This window comes from Labrus mixtus, chromosome 16 (genome assembly GCF_963584025.1).
Source record: "Labrus mixtus chromosome 16, fLabMix1.1, whole genome shotgun sequence".
NCBI classification, from domain to species: Eukaryota; Metazoa; Chordata; class Actinopteri; order Labriformes; family Labridae; genus Labrus; species Labrus mixtus.
In genome coordinates, this window is record NC_083627.1 from 24,785,460 (window position 1) to 24,805,564 (window position 20,105).

Here is a 20,105-nt window from a genome sequence, read left to right on the forward strand (position 1 = left end):
ACTCACCCCAATGAAGGGAAGTTTGGCCTAACAGAAAGGAAAGCTCACCTTAATTAAGATTTTAATGCTCAAAGGATAAGCTCCATTTTTGGTGCTCTGTTCCTAATTAGAGAAATTATCTTTAAATAGCATTGCAGTGCCTGCATGTCATCCTCAACACTAACACTCAGTTACGTTTGGGCAGTATCTGGAGGCTGAGGCTGAGGTTTTTAGCCACGCCAGCTCACATGTAATGAGCGGCTAATGCTCCCATTTCTTGCTCATGAACACTTTAGCAGCAGCTCTTTCTGTGTCTCTGAAGGAGCGGTTAAGATTTTGAGCCGTGACGTATTTACTAACGAGGACACGCGAGTTTTCACACCGGGCGACTATTTGGGGAGATAAAGTGCGCCCTGCTCTCGAGCCTCTCTGACCGCTTTCTCTCCGTCATCACGCTCACCTTCCTGCTGCTCAGTCCATCTCTGTCCGCCAGGAGGGTATCATCACTTTACCCTGCAAGATCGTGAATAACTATTTGGACGCACACACACACAAAAAAAACAAAACACGTTAGGACAAAAAGTTTTTTGGACACTTTTTGCAACCTAAAAAAAAAAAAGTTAGATTTCGTGAAAGATGCTGGATCGTTGCAAGAAAATTTCAATGAAGTTGCCCTTTGGAGTCCTGGCTTGTCTATTGGTGACTTCTGTTGTACATGCAGATGGTAAGTTCATATTTTTAGCCATTTAACCAAATGATTGTATTACCTGAGTGACAAAAGAACTCTAGAATTTATTACAACCTTAAATATGATCTCCAACACAATTATAAAGTCATAATGGAATGTAAAATAGGTTCTATTGAGTTTGTTTTATTAATGTACTAATCGTTACAAAGAGCCTTTGCCCAAATATATCATACCTTTCATAACTAATGTAAGCGAGCAAGTTCCCTTGTAGCCCCTTTTTTTTAAAAAAAAACTTCAACGTCATTATTTAAAGTAATATACAAAAAGCCACAAGTCTAATTAAACTGTGCTAAATGGATATTCGGGCACAGTAATAGAATAATAAATGCAGACATAATTTTTATCTTTAGGCAACATATTTCGCTTTCTCAACCTCTAACAGTAAAGATGTTCAGTGTTTTTAACCCTTTATGAGAAGACAGTGACAGTGACAGTGACAATGGGCTTGAGCATGTAGCCAATAAACCAACAGGGAGTAGATGCTTACATCTGGAAAACTTGTACCCTGTTCAAGTCAGATACTGAGATGTCATGTGTGTTGCTGCAGTAATATACTTTATACCATACATGTTAGCTGATCAGCTGCTGGGGTCAAATATTATTTTGTATGAAGTTGAAATTCAACTGGAATTTTACGTGTTAATAGATGACCTTAGGTGTGATACATGTTTTGATTTTGTTTTGGATTGTCGTTAATAATCTAATTAAAAGCTGTATCAATATATATAAATTAAAGATTTGTTTTTTTAAATCGATATTTGTGTATCTGTGAATGACCGGCTTTGCTGTTAAGTCTAAAAGGATCATAATGTGATGTTAGTGGAAACTCAGGGATTTCATTGATTAGCACAATGAAAATTGGCAAGAAAAAGTATGCAGAAAAAATATCTAATGCTGATATATAGCATTGGATACATATATGCGCATATATAAGTAGCCTAACAAGTGTAACCAAATTGCAGTTGATTGTCTATCCTAAACTAAGGCATATTTTTAAATTGTTTTTGCAAGACAGAAAAGAGAGAACATTTACAACTTTGAAAGGAGCGGCGTACATTTAAACAAAAAAAAATAGATGTAAATGTAGCTCAGTTGACTGAAAGGCTAGTTTTCTGGGTTCTTTGTCCAATGTTGTTCGGCAAGCAATATATTCTAAAAATACTTTCCAGACGCAGCCAGAACCCAGAGGCTCAAAGGTCAAATGTATACAGTCGATTTTAAAGGTATTCGAACCAAATTTCCCTCTGGGATTAATAAAGTATTTCTGATTCTGATTCAAAGTTTCTTCTCTTCTTAGGTCGAGTGTTTGTGTTGAACCTGAGGAACTCCTCTGGCCTGCAGGGATTCAGAGACGCTGAGAGGGCTTGTGCCTCACAACATGCCCGTCTTGCATCAGCACAGGAGCTCCATCACGCTGTGGTAGAGTGCTTCTTCTCCCCCTGCACCCGTGGGTGGCTATATGGAGGCTCAGTGGGGTAAGAAAGGAATCATCTGTCTATAATGCTGTGTATGTTTGTGAGTGAGGGTCTTAGTTGTTCTAAGGCACAAAAAAAGGAGACCTGCGATGTCTAGTCTAGATCAAAGGTCATCTTGGTGTGTGTATACCCTTCTGTGTGTGTGATGGAGGTCTCAGGAACGGATGAAAGGGAAAGAAAGTGAAGGCAGCAGCGGTACTTATAAAGAGAGTGGGAAGATAGAAGACGAGGGTGACACATTTCAAGGGGAAAGAGAGAAGAAAGACGGAGGACGAGAGGGAGAAAGACTCCTCTGTTCCCTCCTGAAGGAGGAGGAAATTCTGAGCCGGGGTGTCATGTCGACAACTGCCTCCATTTACACCTCTCATCTCCACGGTAACATGACACACAGCCTTCAGCATCCGCAGGCAGACAGACAGAAACAGACAGACAGACCTGACGGTAAAGAAGTACATTGTTTTATTCAGGTGTTTGATTGACACTTGTATCCCCAGCAGTTATGGCAGAGGATAAACAGAAATATTACAACCAGACTTTTCTATATTGTTATAGCCTATATGGTGATTTCAAGCCTGTAGGGTGTAAATGTTCAGTATTACACAGGCTTGTGCTTTTCAGAGTTGGACTGAAACAACCTATCCTGAAGTTTTTAAAAGTGGTGTTCTAGCAAAGTTTCCTTTTTTTATTGTTATTGATGTATGAATAAAATGTGTTATTTCTTATTTTGCCCACGAAAATAGGTTCCTTTCTACCCTGAACATTTCTAAAGAAGGGCCTACTACAAGTTATAGCTTCTGAAATTCTTTAATTGTCTTTTTAATTAAATAAATCAATATTTTGTCATTAAAAAAATCTGAAATCTTAAAAAATACAGGCTAATGAAGTTACCCAGAGCTTTATACCCTTACTTTGGAAAATCTCAATCTGGGAATTTGAAGAGTATGTTTGCTTGAATAGTTCACTGACATATCAGTATTATTTTGAAATATAAATCATAGATATAACAAAGAAATACAAGCATAAAATGATCACAAACACGACAAGAAGTCTACAGCCCATGGAGCTGTGCTTGAAGTGAATGCTAGAATTAGCAGGTCAATGCATTCAGTGTTGACAATGTAATGGAAACATTGCTCTATAGTGTGCAAACTAATAATTTGTCCTCAAAGCAAAGTATTAGACAATGAAACATTTCACCTGACAACCAGTGGGGGGATGAAGTTAGTTGGGGGATAAAAGTTAAGATATTCATTTCATGTTTAGGAATATATATGATTGAGTATACAGAGTTTCATAGTAATCCAGAGATTATTTAGTCTAAACCAGAAATCAGTAACGTAAAAACCTACAGACCAACAAACTATCAAGTCTCAGAGCAACACTGCTAGCACAGCCGATGCTACCACAGCTAATGCTAGCTCAGCTAATGCTAGTGCCCATATGGCTAAACAAGGTATTGTAAACTGAATGGTAAAAATGGGTTATTACGTTCTCACCTTGAAAGTAATAAGTAATTATGATTGTATAAATGATATGTAATAAATTATCAAACAATGATCAATGCTGCCAAACTTGCCAAGCCTGGTACAAATGTGGAAGCTGCTCTGAGAGCAACATAGAAAAAGCTCACACATTTCTTCTTCATCATTACATCATAAAGTTTTTTAGCAGATGGAATCTAACTTTCAATTTAACAAGTAGGCCAATAAACATGATTTAGCTAACATGTTCTGTGGACTTAGTTTACATATCATTGCTTACTGACTTAGCTGTACTTTAGATTCAAGGTACAAACATTTCCATTTTAAGATGCCTGAATACAACTTGACCTTAGACCGTTTCATTTTTTTATCGACATGTGCAGCTTAATTATGTTCCCAAATACCTCCAACAATGGTCAAACCAAGAAAATACAGCAATTTTAACAAAGGTAACAATATGTTTCATTTGGTGGCCTACTGTTCTACTATTGCTGACATTACTTCCATAGGCTCGACTAGGCCTATATGATGTTATTTTTGTTGCTTGCTTTAAGTCTACTTGTCAGTCTGTTTCTCTTGCTCCCTCTTTACGTCTCCCTTTCTGTTTCTTGTCCTGGGACAAACTATCTGCCCAATCTGGCAGGGCCTGCAATTTCAAAGTCTGCAGACTGTTGACCTCATCTAACATTACTCATGCTGTTTTATGAGAATCAAATGACTAAAAGTAACGAGAATACAACATCAACTTTTCCTTTATCTTAATAGATAACTCCCATTATCCCCCATTACTTCTTTATGTGTTGAAGCTGCATCGTTTGGTATAGCAGAATTTCTGCTTTGTGTCACAAATATGTGCAGGCCTTGCAGGGGTTCATGGTTTTCACAACATGCTCTTCCTTTCAAATGTTTCCCCATGCCCTCTTTCTTTTTCTTTCTAACTTGTTCTTTTCCCCTCGCTTCTGCGTCAGATTTATTAGCCTATACACCTTCAGGCACATTTTAGATTTGAAAGTTTCATCTGCTCTTAGATTAGAATAACTTTGTTTACAGCACTTTTAAAAACAGGGTTTACAGACAGGGCTGACATATAGCAACAGAAACCTGGACATTGGGATGATTTTAATTCACCTTCTAAAACCAGTAAGTAATATTTTGTTGTCACAGGGCGAGAAAATTGCACTGACATAATATTGAGGTCTGTTGCGTAATAACAAGTGCTTCTCAAAATGACTTCCCTACCTTAACGTCTTCCTCTTACCTGTCAGTCATAGATCTGCGACCCTGGTAACCAAACACAATCTGTCTGAATTGACACTCAGGTACATAAAAGCACACACTGGGATTTTTTCCACTTAGAGTTGTGTCATGTTAGGTGAGGGGCTCGAAGTAGGGTAGAAATGATGAGAGGTCTGTTACTTTCTCTTTTCTCACATGCAGACACAAAAACTCACACACAGAAACACACACACACACACACACACACAGGCCTGTATGAGCTGCAGTTTAGTGTAAAAACAGCGTTTGTGTTTTTTTTCTCTCTCAGAGTGTTTTCTTGGTGGTTTCTGTCTTGCTGCCCAGTTCTCTCTCTCCCATTTTGACTTTTGTCCTTATAAGCTGAAGTTAGCATGGCACAAGCATGCAGCATGACTCACACCACTTCTCACAGTCTCGCTGCGCTGCCAGTCAAATTCTTTCCAATTACTGTTGCTTTGATTAACTCAGGAACTCAAGTTTACACACACACACTCACAAACGTGCAGACATACGAGCCTGTGCCACATCCGTTTCCATTTAATGATGCTTGATTATCCATCCTACAGATCAAACCTGTTATTTATATTGTAAAGGGTGTAATACGTCTGCATTTATTTTTACATCTCTAAACTCAGCCAAACTCTGATGTGTGTTGGGAGCTACTATGGGAACATGATTTGATTGGCCTGGGAAGTCTGAGTCAGTCTTATCTACTGCTTTTGTTTGACAAATGGGCTAATGATGCTATAAACTTTAATGTTGCAACCAAAAATAGACTTTTAACTCAGCAGTTTTTTTTGCCACTGCAGCTTGTAGACATTATTCATTTGGTCCCTGTAGACTGTGCATTATATCAAGGCCCTAATGTTATCATTGTTCTATATGAAGCTGGCTGTAACTTAAGGCTTCAGCATGGGAACATCTATTCGCAATGTGTCACAGTGAGATAATATTGTGCCACCGGTTACAAGTGCTGATACTGCAGCATGCCTAAGCCCTGATGTCTGCCCCTGGATTCTAATGTCATGCTGTGATAATATTTAAGTAAGTAACTAATCAGGGAGTGACCAAGAGAGGACACAGAGTACTGTAGGCATCTGTATGTGTGTGTTGTCATGTTACCAGGATACATACATACACCAGATCTGCTGCTTTATACATACTATTTTTGCAGGATTCCATTAGCTTTACTTTTGACAGGGGTGAAGTCACAGCTGGAGGAGTGCAGGGCAGTTCCTTTGCTTTTGTAAAAGTAATAATACTGCAAGTAAAAGAGTAGATATAGAGGCAGCTTTGGATGATTAATGGAAGAAGTAAGAAAGAAAAATATTCTGCAAACGTTTAATATTTTGTACCATACATTCAACCTTTTTTGGATTATTTGTATCTTTATAGTTACTTAAAGGAAAGACCTCTGAGGGGTTAAGAGGAAATGTTGCGTTGGTTGACTTTAACCTCCATGTTTTTGGCATGGTTTCATTTTTGTCATGATATGTTTGTTAATGGGTATGTGTGGTTGCTTCTAAAGAAATCAAGGGAAGATTTGTCTTCAGAAACACAACACATAGAGGAGAAAATCAGCAAAGAGATAGAGGTACATCTTTGTCAACTGGGGGTCACCAAAACCAATGCTAGCTGAAAGTTCCCCACTGGACCTCTAAGCTTAAACTAAATGAGGTTGAGTAAAATTAACTTTATCTTTCCTTTTGTAGTTCATATGCCTGTATGTGTTATGTGAGTTAAAAATTAAACATAGACTGTGTTTATTCTGACTAATATGTAAGTATGTCTGTAGTCCTTAGACATGTTTTAATCTATCTATCTGTCTGTTTATTGTCTTCTAGGACCACAGTGTGTAATGTTGTGGGCAGTGCCTTTAAAGCAGTGGACGTGAGAACAGAAAACGCCACAGAAGATGCTGCCAACCTCAACGCCTTCTGCATTAAAGACAGAGGTCAGTAGACACACATACTGTATGTACTGAATTATATCATATGAGTGGACTCCATTTCTTTGTTCATCCAAACCTTTAGTTTATCCTCAGAAGCATTGCAGTTTCTCTTATTTCAAATTAAGTTGAGTTACAAAAAATGAAGCATGAAAATCAAAATCAAAAAAGTAGCACAATCAGAGAAAACAATTGTTCATTCAGGTGGAATGGTTTTTTGATTATTGTCTGGAATTGTCCACAAGAAATGTGTCGATCTTAACAGAGTTGTGCATACACTTTGACTCAAGTAATGAAGTTGTTATGTTTAACACTAAACAAAAATATGCACTCTTGAATAGGGATTGTTTCGTCCTCTTCTTAATTTCTTAACAATTCCACACTTACATTTCACTTTCTTTGTTCAATAGTTTTCTTTTAGTTTTAAATGAAATGTGTGTATTTGGTTTTTACAGATGTGCCTTGTGGGGACCCTCCATCCTTTCCTAATGCCCATCTACAAGAGCACAGTGGGTATGAGATGGGGGATGAACTGCTCTACACCTGTGTGCCAGGGTATTTAATGCCCAGCGGACACAAGGCCTTCAGCCTGCTGTGCGACAGCTGTGGAGAGTGGTATGGACTGGTGGAGATTTGTGTCAAAGGTAAGGAGCTCTTTAAACTGTTTTTGTTGGGCAGAAATTGAAAGGCAGAAAGAGAAAGGCCCCCTTTTTTCTTGTCCTCTTCAAAGCTTTGATCTTTGACCCAAACAGGAGACCCAGTCTAAACTCGACCTCCTTGCTTCTTGCTTGTTAGCTTCCATTGTTGTTAGGTGACTGGTACTTGATTCCTGGCTTTGGAAAACAGAGCCTCAGTTGTGAGTCGGGATGAAAATGGCTGCATCACACCTCAGTGTGACATGCCATAGTGTAGATGGGTTCATAGCTGAGGGAGAAGAGGGAAGTAGTTGTCTACGAGGTTGGTATGCTAGGTCTGTGTCCATAATCAGCTAACAGAGTCTGAGTCATGTTTGTGCTCAAGAGCAGTGGGTCCTGAACCGTTCCAAGATAAAGACTAGAGGTCAAAGATGATCTCCATGAGAGTGGAGAAATCTGTTTTTTTATCTGAGTTTAGTCAAAGCCTTGTTTAGAGACATATCCAGCAAATAATAGGAATTTATACGTAATAGTAGATTTTAAAATATTGGCAATTTTTGCCTTAATAGAGATAGAAATAGAGAGGAAATACAGAAAGTAGAGTGGTATTGAGTGGAGTGAAAGTAGATGCAGCAAAGGGCTGAGATCAAACTTGGGGCCATAGGTTTGAAGGCTATAGACTGTTTAAAGGGCGGGTGCTGTGAATCCAGCACCCCTGTGAAAGTGAATTTCCCTGGTTTGCAATCTTTACTCTGAGCTAGGCTAAAATGCCTTATTTTGGATTAACTACTTTTTAGTAGTATCATAGTTCTCATGTCTTGGTAAGAAAGCAAACAAGTGTATTTTCCAGTCCAATCTATATGGTCCCAATCCCATCTTTGGCTATCTTTTGCTACTAAATACAACTTTGTCAGAATCTTAAAGTTGTCTTTGATATGTCCGCGCAAATGTCTTTTTGATTTGTGTTACGTTATTAGATGCAACCAGTGAAGTAAATCTGTCCTTTGTGTTTCTGCAGATGAGACCGAAGGTCATGTAGACTACGAGGATACGTTCCCAGATTCATATGGAGAGGTGGAACATCACAATAAAAAACCAGCAGAGGCTCATGGGGAGGTGTATGAGGAGGTCCATGTTCCTGTTTACCCAAGTCAAGAGCCACAAGAGACAAGCTTCAGTGTCATAGTGGAGAAAGAGCATCAAGACCAACGGGAAGAGCATGATACGGATGGAGAGGTGACTGGAAGAAACGTTGAAGGAGTAGAAAGAGATGAGGAACGCCCTGTTGAGGACTTCATAGGCCATCCGAGGTGGGAGCAGGAGAGGAGGGAAGTGGTTACGACTGATGCAGCTCCAGCAACGCAAGCACCTGTGTCCCTATTATCCCAGAAACACCTCTTTTGGTTTCCATCTGAGGCTTTTCAGGAGCAGGGTCCTGTCTCCACTAATCCAGTCACACAGACTACTCAGAGAGCCTCAGGCGCCCAATCAGAGGAGAGCAAAGAGCAGGAGAGCCAAGAAGGGAAGGACCACCACCGGCATCCTGCTCATACTGACGACCATGATCATGAGCCAGATGATGGTGATCAAGACGCAGATGACCAATCTGATCATAACGACAGAAGCCATAACGACCGGGATGCTGATGAAGACAGCCATCACGATGATCAGGACGACCCTAATAGTCACCAGGAAGAAGATGACCACGATGACCATGTGGAACATTACGTTCCAGCTCAGCATGATAGAAGGGACCACAAAGAAAAGCATGAAGACCACGATGACCATTATGACATGGGAGAACACGAGGACGAGCGAGATCGCGTCCGTTACGGCAGCCAGGAGTACGATGATCGAGATGACACGTATGACGAACATGAAAGTTATGAAGATCACGAGGATTTAACTGACGATCGTGACAAAGACAATCAACAACAACCTGATGGCTCAGAGGAACATCCAGACCACGATGACCATGACGACGACCAGCGTGAGGAGCATTATGACCCGGAGGATGATGATATCGACCATTACCCTGATCACCATGATCACCATGATCACGAACACGATGACCATGACAGTTATGAAGAGGTGGATGATGGTCATCAGCATGTTATCTTCTCTATAGCAAAAGATGGTCACCACAACATCACTCAGAAGGTGACAGGAGAAGAGACGACCACAGATGACACCTGGTTAGACGGCTACCCTGTTGTTCAAGTGGGAGCAGAAAATGGGGATTCCACAACAGAAAGACCGAGGGGGACGGTCGTCAGGACCACAGACAAACCCAAAGATGTGGATATTCATGGACCTGTGCCTTACACAAACTCACCAGAGATCCATGAGTCTAATACTGACCCGTCCTTAGAACAACAAGGGGGCGTAGAGGAGATGTTAACCATTACTCCTGCAACCTTGCAGCCTTCAGATTCCCCCGCACACCCTGACACCCTCGACTACGACACACAGCAAGCAGCTCCCACCCGCCCATGGATTGGTGGCCCAACTGAGCACCCCTTCCTGGACCAAGACCCAGCTCCACCAATGCATGACGGCGACATACTCACTGGAGGGATGGAGGGGCACACTGTGCACGACCTCCCTGGCGAGACCGGTGAGAGGGATGAGACGGAGGGAGAGTTGGGGGAGGTGATGTGCACGGGGGAGAACTGTACTGCTCCTCCTCCAAGCTCCTCCAGCCGAGGGCCCACCGTGGCAGCCATAATCGCAGTGGTGTGTATGGTTGCTGCTGCAGTCTTTGTTGGAGTTTGGTGTTACCGACGGCAAAGGCAGAAGAGCTCGATGTATGAGATGAACGGAAAGGGTCAGAGTCAGAGTCAGAGCAGGCAGGGCCAACAGATAGAGATGCAGCAAAAAGTGTAAGCGTGGGAGGTAAATAAAGAAGGACTCTGAAAGAGGACAGAGACCTCGATGAGATTTTTGAAAGATTCAGATGTGAGGAAACGCAGCCATTTATCATGCTAGAAAATACTGCAGAAGTGAAGATTTTGGGTACTTAATAACAGATGAGATCTGCTACAGCCCTGTTCTGACAGGCGAAACATATCTATGTGCTGAAAATGTTATGGAAAACAGGGTGACATGATGCTTAACATAGAGAAATCAAACAGGATTGTAGCAGTTCTGCTTCTCCCATTCATCCATTTTAAGGAAATGTAGTCATCTTTGTTATGACTACCCACTATTTTCTAACACTTAACATCTAGCTGAACAGGTAAGGGGGCTGTATCTGGATTGGACTCAACTCCAGAGACTAAAAACCGTCCTTATAAGGACATGACCATGTAAGAAAACCACAAGAAGGCTTGCCTTCTCTGTCTGAATATATATACCAAGACTTTAAACTCCAAAACTATTGGACATTGTGGTAAAGATTCTCTGTGTCCTGTTTTTTTTAATGTTATTTGTTTGGCCTTTGCCTTTTTCTGTTGGGACAGCCAAAGAGACACAAGAAATGTGGGGAGGGGGAGAGTGAGGATGATATGTGCAGAATGGCCGCAGGCCCTGAGTCCAACCATTGACGTGTGCATCTAGGAATTGGTCTCTATTGTGGGGCATCTGCCAACTACCAACTGAGCTTAACCAGCCCCTCTCTTGTTATTTTTGTTGACTTTGTTGACTGCTTGTTCATTATTAATTTAGTTTTGTTGTTCTTCTCAATCTTTTCTGTTTGATCGAGTATCATACGGATAAAATTTAACTCCACAACAAGATTGTGAAGTTCAGTGCAACTCAGAATATCTGAGATTTGGGCAGGTAGTCCAAATAAGTGACTTGGCTGCTTTCAAACAAGCAAGTCCAAGTAAGAGAGGAGAGGGAAGGGAAAAATATGTTGGGAAAGATGTGAGACAGCAGGTTGGCAGTAGAAACAATTGAAGTCTTCTGCATCTAAGTTTTGACAGTCTACTGGTGAGAGATATGGAGCGAGAGTCCATTGAGACTGAGACTCAGCCCACAATATGTTTGTGTGTGTGTGTGTGTGTGTGTGTGTGTGTGTGTGTGTGTGTGTGTGTGTGTGTGTGTGTGTGTGTGTGTGTGTGTGTGTGTGTGTGTGTGTGTGTGTGTGCGTGCGTGCGTGTCTGTCTCAGGACCGTGCAATGCGCCGGTCAGCGGTACATCATATTTGCTGATGGCCGTCAGACGAACCGAGATTAAACATTGTGGTGCTGCCATGGAAACAGAGAAAAAATAAAATATGGACCTGCATTCTTGTTCCCCTCGACCTGCATTCAATCTAAATGAATAATGTATTTAATGAATAATGTAGTTTAATTTCTAAATATTTAGTAGTAATGGGTTAGTCAGTAAATTTGGGTGAAAACCAGGGCAGGACAACACATCCTTATATGTATATAATATAATTTATATAATGATAAATTGTTAAATGAAGCCCGATAATAATGAATGTAATGCTTAATCCTTTAACAAAGTAATCAAAGTTTTAATTTTTCTTTCCTTGCTGTATTTGCCCTGTTCAATAACAATATAAAAGCTAAAAGGTTATAACTTTGATCTTGGACTGGGGAAAGATATCCACTAGTTAGGCATTAGTTTAATTCTTATTTAAAATTTGTGGTAATTCAGATCATTTTATCATTAAAAAAAGGCTATATGAGTAGGTAATATGAGTTGTAAAGTCCAGTTTAAAAAAATGAAGGATTTAACAGTGTCCTGTAGAAATTTATGACTCTGTGATATTTACACTCTTCCTGTGTCTGTATTGTGCCAAATACTTGACAGTGAGGTCAAATGTTAAAATAAAAATGTGCAAGTTCATAAACTTCAAGTAGTCATGAAAGGGTTTAAAGATATACAGTACATATAATTGTTTGTGATTCTGGCCATGTATAAAGATTACACAAAAAAAATGGCAATAACTTAAATAGAGAGTGCTCTACTCTTTGAAATTCACTGTAGTTCATTTCAATTGTCCCCGTGGGGAATTCAGTGTCCAATGTGGCCTGTTGTTGTCATCAGTCATAAATGATTTTTTTTTATTTTTCCCTCCCATGTGTCAAACTTAACATCAACTTTTCTAAGCTGATGATTGTTATTGATTTGTTTAAAATTGCAGACAATATTTTATTATGATATTTTTTATTTCCATATTGTTGTGTCTGTTTCTGTCATTTTGAAATTGCAAAAACTTGATGTGCATATTGCAGCATTACTGGTTTCAGCGAATACATTTGGCTCATTTGTCTTGGCCAAAGTCACTAGAGGTTACTTCTTAATGTTCAACACAGGGTCTGCTCATCAATACTTCTACTTTTTTCCTTCCCCTACAATTACACATTGCTGGTTAAAAGAAGTGCTATGATGGTTTGAAAAAATACCTCACTGTAGATTATCACGTCTGAACACATGCTGCCTGTAGAGTAATCATAAACACTATGAATGGTAAAATACCAAGATGAATTGATGACAAATTAAAAATAAAGCAAGCAACAAATAACATACTAAATCGTTCTCATGATGCTAATATTTTTCCATTTGTTTCTTGAGACAGCCAGATGTGTGTGATGTCAGGATGAGATGTGTACTGAGATCTCCAAGTCAAAATAAACTCCTAAACACTTAACTTTTTATTTCTATTTTTAAGCCATTGAGGTGAAAGAAACACATCAACACATGCTGTAATGTGATCATTTTCACGTGGCAGCTTTTTTACTTTGAAATTGTATTGTCATACTGTTTTATTTTAGGTTGTATGCCATTTATGAAGACATCATTAGAAAAATTGTGTTTGTTTCGATACTTCCTCAGTTGATTATCAGGAAAATCTGGAGGAACATTTGGCCAAATTAGCTATAGCTATAGAGAGCTAACATTAGCATTGAGTACCACTACCTAGCATATCTTTACTTTGGCAATGAAGTGGCTAAATGCTAGCATTAGCATTGTATAATGTTATATGAAAGGGAAGTCCAATAATTCCATCTTACAGTGATGGTAACTAGAAAGTGGTGATGGTATATGCCAGTGTAAGTGTTGTCAAAAAGAAAGCGCAATGGCTTTTATTGTTGTTTTATCTTGAAACACGGCCTAAAGTGCTTTCAAATAATCCCTCTCCACTGTCAGGATGCAGTCAAGTAATAATGATTTGTATTTTTTCCTTTCATTTCTATGATTTGCCCTCTGGAACACAGCAGTTTGACATATTTGAGCTTTTCAGTCTGAGTGTGACATCGCATGAAAATAGTAGCAGTGTGACCAGTCAATTGTTTCCCATTTGTTATGTAAGATTGTAAAAAATGACGTGTCAAATATTTAAGTGTGACTTTGACACCTGACCTTGGATCGTCTGGACCAGAACTTTATCTTAACTACTAACCATGCCCCTGCCAAAAGCCATTTCCCCATCTCTTTTTGTGATAAGTTTCAAAAACCTTGAAGTGGGACAAAAAGGGCAGCTAAGACGAAGCGTCGATTAGATGTAGAAGTAATAGAAGAGACAGGTAAATACAGGCAGGAGAGGAATGAGAACGCAGAGTTATAGACGAACAGTAACAGAGCGAGAATGTTCCCCTGTGGGTTTTTAACATCAGTGTGTGACAAACAGCACAGAGACTCAATGTTCAAACATTATTAAACAACTCGGTGTGTCCCTGGTGTCTCGCTACTCAGCACAGCTCGGGGTTTGTGTAACTGGACCTCCAAACATACTGCTCATTCCTAATGTACTGAAACAAAGTAAAAGTATTGCTTAGTAAAAGGGTTTTAGCAGAAACATTTACATTTAATAGTTTCAGTGTGGAAATTGTGATGATTTGCTGCTGTTTTTGTGGTTTTATTTGATATCAAATGGATAATTTTTGCATTCTGGATGGCTGGTTGGACAGAACAACTGACCTCAAGAAATGAAATTGAATCAGTAAATTAATAATAGTATTTGTTTTTTTTACTGATATTTCATGTGTCTCAATGATTTGAAATATTACCGTTTGTCTTTCAGTTTTATTAAAATGTCATTGTGAAAGTTAACATTTTTTGAAGACATTAAACATGATTCACAGCAGAACAATGGGTTCATAAAACAGTAAAATCTCATACCTTTTAAAAAAAACATTTAACCACCATGTTTAAAGTCTGTACCACTCGACTGATCTAGTGCACGAAATCAGAAATGTCAATATATATCATTCAGGATGCGGATCTTTCAGGTAAAACAAAAAACAAAACACATTGACCTATCAGAGCATCGTATCTGAAACCAATAAATAGAAACTAAGGAGTTTTGGTGCTGTTGTGTTCTGATTGTTTTTCAGTTTTTCGGCGGACTTTCCAACATGGGAATATCGTCATCTTCGTCCAGGAAATCATCAATAAACTCCACCACCTCTCCCTGCAGAAAAATAAAACAAATCACGAAGGGTTTGTTTTGTTTCAGCTACATTTTTCCCCCACAGTGAATTAGCATAAATCCTGCCACTCACAGTTCAATCTGTGATTTCTCTCATACCTAGCATTACTAAAGAGATTACAGTGAAGACCTGAATAGTATTTACCTAAAACAACATGTAATCCTGGCTTAATGTGGGGCTGCCCTTATGGCCAAGGTCTTTGCTGCGTCATAATAACTCAAAGAAACACAGTGTCATGCTGCCATCTAAAGGCTGTTTTTCATATTGCAGTCTGATAAACAGGGCTGACATTGTACTGCAGGTATCATCATGTGAACAGACCGAAGACTGCAGGGTTTTTCTAGAAATCACACAAGGACAGAGCCTTTGAAAGACACAAACAACAATATGCAAACTCTATCGTGAAGATCTTTTTTTTTTCCCAAAGGTAGACTGTATTCCATTCATTTGAACAAAGATAACCCTCTGGCTTGAAACATCCTGTGATGCACCAACACACGGAAATATGTAAAAAAAATTTAAAAAATAAGAAGAAGCACTCACCTCATCGTCGCTCACCAGGCGCAGTTTGGAAAACTCTAACATCTGTAGCTGCATTGTGGTCTGATTGTAATACCGCACTGCCTCCTGCAGAACACACAAACACGACAAGTACACTTTGTGTTAAAGTTACTCAGTTCACAAACAAGAGGAAAAAGCTGAAGCCAGCTAAGCCTTGTGAAACATACAGACATTTTAAGCTGAAAAAACATATACAAAGGCTTTTTCTTTGAGATTTACAGGACTTTCATATATTTCTGTTAAATGTAATGCACAAGTTAGCAAAACTTAGAAGAAAACACAGGAAATTTGTGGTACTGTCAAAATTTAGTCTGCATCGTTTGAAGAAATTGGCCCCTAACCCCAATGAAAATACAACTATTTGTCTCTACAAGAATAAATGTTTGTTCACTTCCCTGCAGAGCGTTTTCATACCTCTACTTGGAGCCAGCTGTCATTAGCACAGCGTAGCAAGCCAGGCTAGCTACTTCTTGCCAAGCAATTGTGTATTTTATTGTAGACTACTAGCAATCACATGACTTTATTTTGTTAAATAGCTACCTAACCTAGGAGCCTACTGATGCTCGCTCTGATTGGTTACAGAGGCTTTTTGGTCTGTGCTCTGTAATGACGCTTCAAGAAAATCTGAAATGAACTGAGAGCAATCCTAGGCTAACCGTCTACACCTCTAATTGTTAAGCATTAAATGCAGCAGCCAGTTAGCTTAGTTTAACATTAAGGCAGGAAACAGGGGGAAACAGCTAGAGTTGCCAAATTAAGTTAGATCTGCCTACCAGCCTCTTAAGGTCAATCATTACAATGTTATGTATAGTTTGTTTAATTTGTACTTGAAACCAAGTAAGAAACAAAAACGTATTGTTTCATCTGGGATTTGTGTCGAGGTTGATCACTCGCCATCAATCCAAAGTGCACAGTTTGAAAGTGGCTTCAGGTCCTTCCTAAGAACAGATTAGGCAAGACTTTCTTACTTATTTTTTCCTCTGTGAGTTTGAGCAGAGCAGCAAATACTCCTTCTACAGTTTTTCAAAAGCAGTTAACAGGCTTCTTGTTGTAGGTAAAAATGTACCACACAGACATGAGAGTGGTTGTGATCTTCCCACTGGACTCCAAATGAGATTAAATAGATGTAACTATTCACTTAAGTATTTAATGCTGGGTATGTGTAATAATTGTCACTGTTTTAGCCTATATTGGATTTAAACTCTGAACTGGAACCACTTGTGCTTCAGTTTGTGTGTAAGGTTTCTAATCATTGATATGTCTCACAGATCTCGGTAAGAAGTCCTCCTCTATCAGCCCCCACTGGCTTTTGTGGAACTTGTAATATGCCACGTTATTCTTCATAACTTCATCACTGGGGTCAAAGAGCATGTAGCTGGCGGCACATGGCACTGCGTTCTTCAGGTCATTCACTGAAACACAAACATTACGGCGTAATTTAAGGACGCCATTAATAAAAGTCACATCACAGTAGACATTAAAAAGCCACAAAGGGACAAGGGTTCTCTAGTTTCATAATAAAACCAGAATGGTGGATAGTTGCAGATAACATGTGTCAGCAAGAAGAAAAATGTGCTCACATTTGTAATAGGCGAACTGAAGATAGTGGTACATAGTGGCTACAAACTTCTCGACGACAAAACCCCCTACGACTGGGGTCAGGTCACTCTCACACCTCACTTTTCTGTCCAGTACCTCGATGTAGTGATCTGTAGAAGGGAAGAAACCAAAGCAAAAGTAAGCAACATGTTGGGTCAATAACACAGATGCAGAAGCAGCAGTGGATGGAGGAGGACCAGGACTGACCAGCTATGGAGGGGTAGAAGTCTTTAAAGTCTTTGATATCTCTGGGGCCCTCAGACGCAGCCAGACACTCATCGTACACCTTGAAGAAGTCCCGCAGAGCCAGCTCCATGTCTGACACAGAGGTACGGAAGTTTTCTCCATTATACGCCCGGACTGAACGCACAAATAATGTCTGCAATAACGGACACACAAACAGGAAAAGGCCAATCAGTCTTGGAAACATTTTTACAGGGTTGAAAATACAATTAACCCTCAAAGTCATTGATATCCTCACTAGAATGCAAATATTAACTTTCGGTATCAATATTGTGAGCTATATCAGCAACATTGAGATTCAGTCAAGGTTTTTATTTCAACAGCTTTAACTATTTCAAGTCTATTAGTCGTTCCAGTTTGAAAAGTTTTAAAAAGCTGGAAAAAATACAAATTTTCTCTAAGCCAAGGCTGTAGAAAACTGACATAATCGTCATTTATAATGGGGTTAAAACATAGAATATTTTCCCCTCAAGTCTCTTCAGCTCTGATTCGTCCAAAAAAAGGTCCACAGACCCCAATTTGGGAACCACTTGAGACTGTAAATGACTCTTCCCATACTGCCAGCTTGAGCTTGGCCGGTTCACCACAGGCTGCTACCACATCAACAAAACCCAAGGAGCCAATAATAGCTGTGTGTGTGTGTGTGTGTGTGTGTGTGTGTGTGTGTGTGTGTGTGTGTGTGTGTGTGTGTGTGTGTGTGTGTGTGTGTGTGTGTGTGTGTGTGTGTGTGTGTACCTCATAGGATTTGGTCTCAAGGTCTTTGAGGTGGTCTTCGGCTCCGGGCATACTCTTGTAGTAGGCCATGTTCCTCTGCATCATCTCGTCATCCGGGTGCTTCAGCAGGAAGGTGTGAGCTGCAGACACAGCTTTCGGCAGGTTGTCAGACTAGAAGGAAAGTAACATAATCAGGTGTTGAAACCATGTTTCTTTCTTTTTATTTTTGGTTTATAACCAAGATAAATCATTCCTGAATAACTGAAGTATGCTTATGTTATCATACCACAAAGCTGCTCCAGAGTTATAAGGTACCTACTTGTGCAGATATAATAAAGTCATACCAGAAAAATCAAGCCAACAGGTGCTTGCTGCTGGTTCCTGGAGACTCGTTGTAGTACCCCAAATTTAAAATAGTTGGGATGTTGTGTAAATTATAACACATATTTTGGGAGTGATGTTGCAGTTAACAGAACTTACACTAATAAGTGTGAGGTCCATGTGGAGACAGTACAGAAGCCATGCTGTTAAAAAAACATTACTTTAAATGTACACTTGCCCCAATAGCATTACAGATTAGCTGCAATGTCATGTAGCAGAGATTGTATTGGTGTTTTTATCTCTGAAAGAGCACCTTCAGCGAAACAGATTTCCTCATTTTGTGTTTCCATGTGTTGGTGGAGAGAGCTGTCTCTCCCCTGAATGTTTAATTTATATGCAGAGACTTAATTGTGTTGTTTCAAAACTTATTTTCTACATTTTTGGTCTTTATATTATTACACCTTGCATGTGTAAATTAACCACAGCAGCTCTAGTTCCTCCCTTTGACCCTAAATGAACTGTGTTTAACATAACATAAGTGTAAACTAGTTCCTGCAGTCATCCATTAAGAAGCTGATGATGACCAGCTCTGATACCCTAATGTGTCTGTATAAGTGTTCTTTTGAAAGGAAAAATAAAAAATACGTGGAAATGTTGGGCTGTAAGAAACTTCTTTCTGGAAGTCTCTTAGCCCCCTGTGCATCCGTGGCACGTATACGTGACGTCAGGACGTATTTCAAGGTTGTTATTAGTGATGTGAAATAAGAAACTGCGGATGCACTGGTGTCCACATTGACAATTCAGTAAAAACATTACAGCTTATTGATAATCCTTACAAGTAGACAGCTATAGGAGTCATCCTGGTTCTCAAACAATCAACACATTTTGCTTACTTTGAAATATGCGTACTGCAGGTATTTGTACGGCTCTCTCCTTTCAAACTCCTCTATGGTGTCCCTGCTGGGCATGGTTTGCCTGAAAGCGGGCAGTCCCTGTTTGCAGCGCTTCAGGCACTGCGCCCTCTTCATCACGTTCCCAAACGCCCGCAACTCTGGAAACTCTGCAAACTTTTGCTCGTCGTCTAGCCTCACCAAGCTGCAGTTGAGGTTACAGAAGGCCTCGCTGTCCCGGAGCAGCCTGTAGAGCCGCAGAGACACCTCCATGTAGTCCACTGTCTCTTTCCACTTCTCCCCGGTGTACTGGTCCAGAGCGTATTTGTACGCGGACTCCAGAGGCATCAGCTCGTTCCTCGGGAAGCTCCTGAAGCTGTATTGCTCATACTGTGAGTTCACCACGGAGGCGGAAAGCGCGATTAAAAGCGCAGAGATGAGTTGTGAAGAAGTGGAGGGTGCCATTTTTTAAAGAAGGTTTGGTATCTGGTGGAGGAGGGCTGTGCTGGTTTGGGATGATCCAGGACCCCAGAGGTGTGCGTTGGTGTCATAGGACCGCCTCAAGTTCCACCACGTATCCGGACAAAAGTTCCCCTCCCCCGGGCACAGTCTCAGCAGCGGGCGTGGACTGCTGGAGCTGCTCCTCCCACAAAATCACACAAGTAAATCACTGCTTGTTCTTCTGTCTTGTTACAATAGGGCCTAGATGTAACAGAGAGAAGACTTTTTACAACCCTTGAACATGACTCGGGGAAATAATCGTTCACTTTGATAGACGTAGTGTAAAATGTAGGCCTAGTTGATATTTTTTTTTAATTTTAAGAATACAAAAGAGCACGCAGTTTCATGAAATATCTTTAACTTGTTCC

General features: G+C 40.0%; 2 protein-coding genes across 2 annotated transcripts; one reads left to right on the plus strand and one right to left on the minus strand.

Moving 5' to 3' along the window:
- Positions 1 to 255: 255 nt before the first annotated feature.
- susd5 (sushi domain containing 5) lies at positions 256 to 14,844 on the plus strand. Its single transcript, XM_061058824.1, has 5 exons — positions 256 to 703; positions 2,025 to 2,202; positions 6,782 to 6,891; positions 7,341 to 7,529; positions 8,539 to 14,844. The coding sequence occupies exons 1-5, from the start codon at positions 616 to 618 to the stop codon at positions 10,404 to 10,406; spliced, it is 2,433 nt and encodes an 810-aa protein (XP_060914807.1). The 5' UTR covers positions 256 to 615; the 3' UTR covers positions 10,407 to 14,844.
- On the minus strand, positions 14,482 to 19,843 carry crtap (cartilage associated protein). Its single transcript, XM_061058826.1, has 7 exons — positions 19,240 to 19,843; positions 18,047 to 18,196; positions 17,276 to 17,447; positions 17,050 to 17,178; positions 16,736 to 16,881; positions 15,452 to 15,535; positions 14,482 to 14,889 (listed from the first exon to the last, which is right to left on the minus strand). Exons 1-7 carry the CDS (start codon positions 19,699 to 19,701, stop codon positions 14,809 to 14,811), a joined length of 1,224 nt encoding a protein of 407 aa, XP_060914809.1. The 5' UTR covers positions 19,702 to 19,843; the 3' UTR covers positions 14,482 to 14,808.
- Positions 19,844 to 20,105: the final 262 nt, after the last annotated feature.

Bases quoted from the DNA above. Each gene is read 5' to 3' on its own strand.
- susd5 (XM_061058824.1), top strand. From the start codon at position 616: ATGCTGGATCGTTGCAAGAAAATTTCAATGAAGTTGCCCTTTGGAGTC. The intron at 6,892-7,340 runs GTCAGTAGACAC...TGGTTTTTACAG, and splicing joins CTTCTGCATTAAAGACAGAG to ATGTGCCTTGTGGGGACCCT. The intron at 7,530-8,538 runs GTAAGGAGCTCT...GTGTTTCTGCAG, and splicing joins GGTGGAGATTTGTGTCAAAG to ATGAGACCGAAGGTCATGTA.
- crtap (XM_061058826.1), bottom strand. From the start codon at position 19,701: ATGGCACCCTCCACTTCTTCACAACTCATCTCTGCGCTTTTAATCGCG. The intron at 18,197-19,239 runs GTAAGCAAAATG...CTTTCCTTCTAG, and splicing joins TGCAGTACGCATATTTCAAA to TCTGACAACCTGCCGAAAGC. The intron at 17,448-18,046 runs GTACACACACAC...CCGTTATTGCAG, and splicing joins TTGAGACCAAATCCTATGAG to ACATTATTTGTGCGTTCAGT.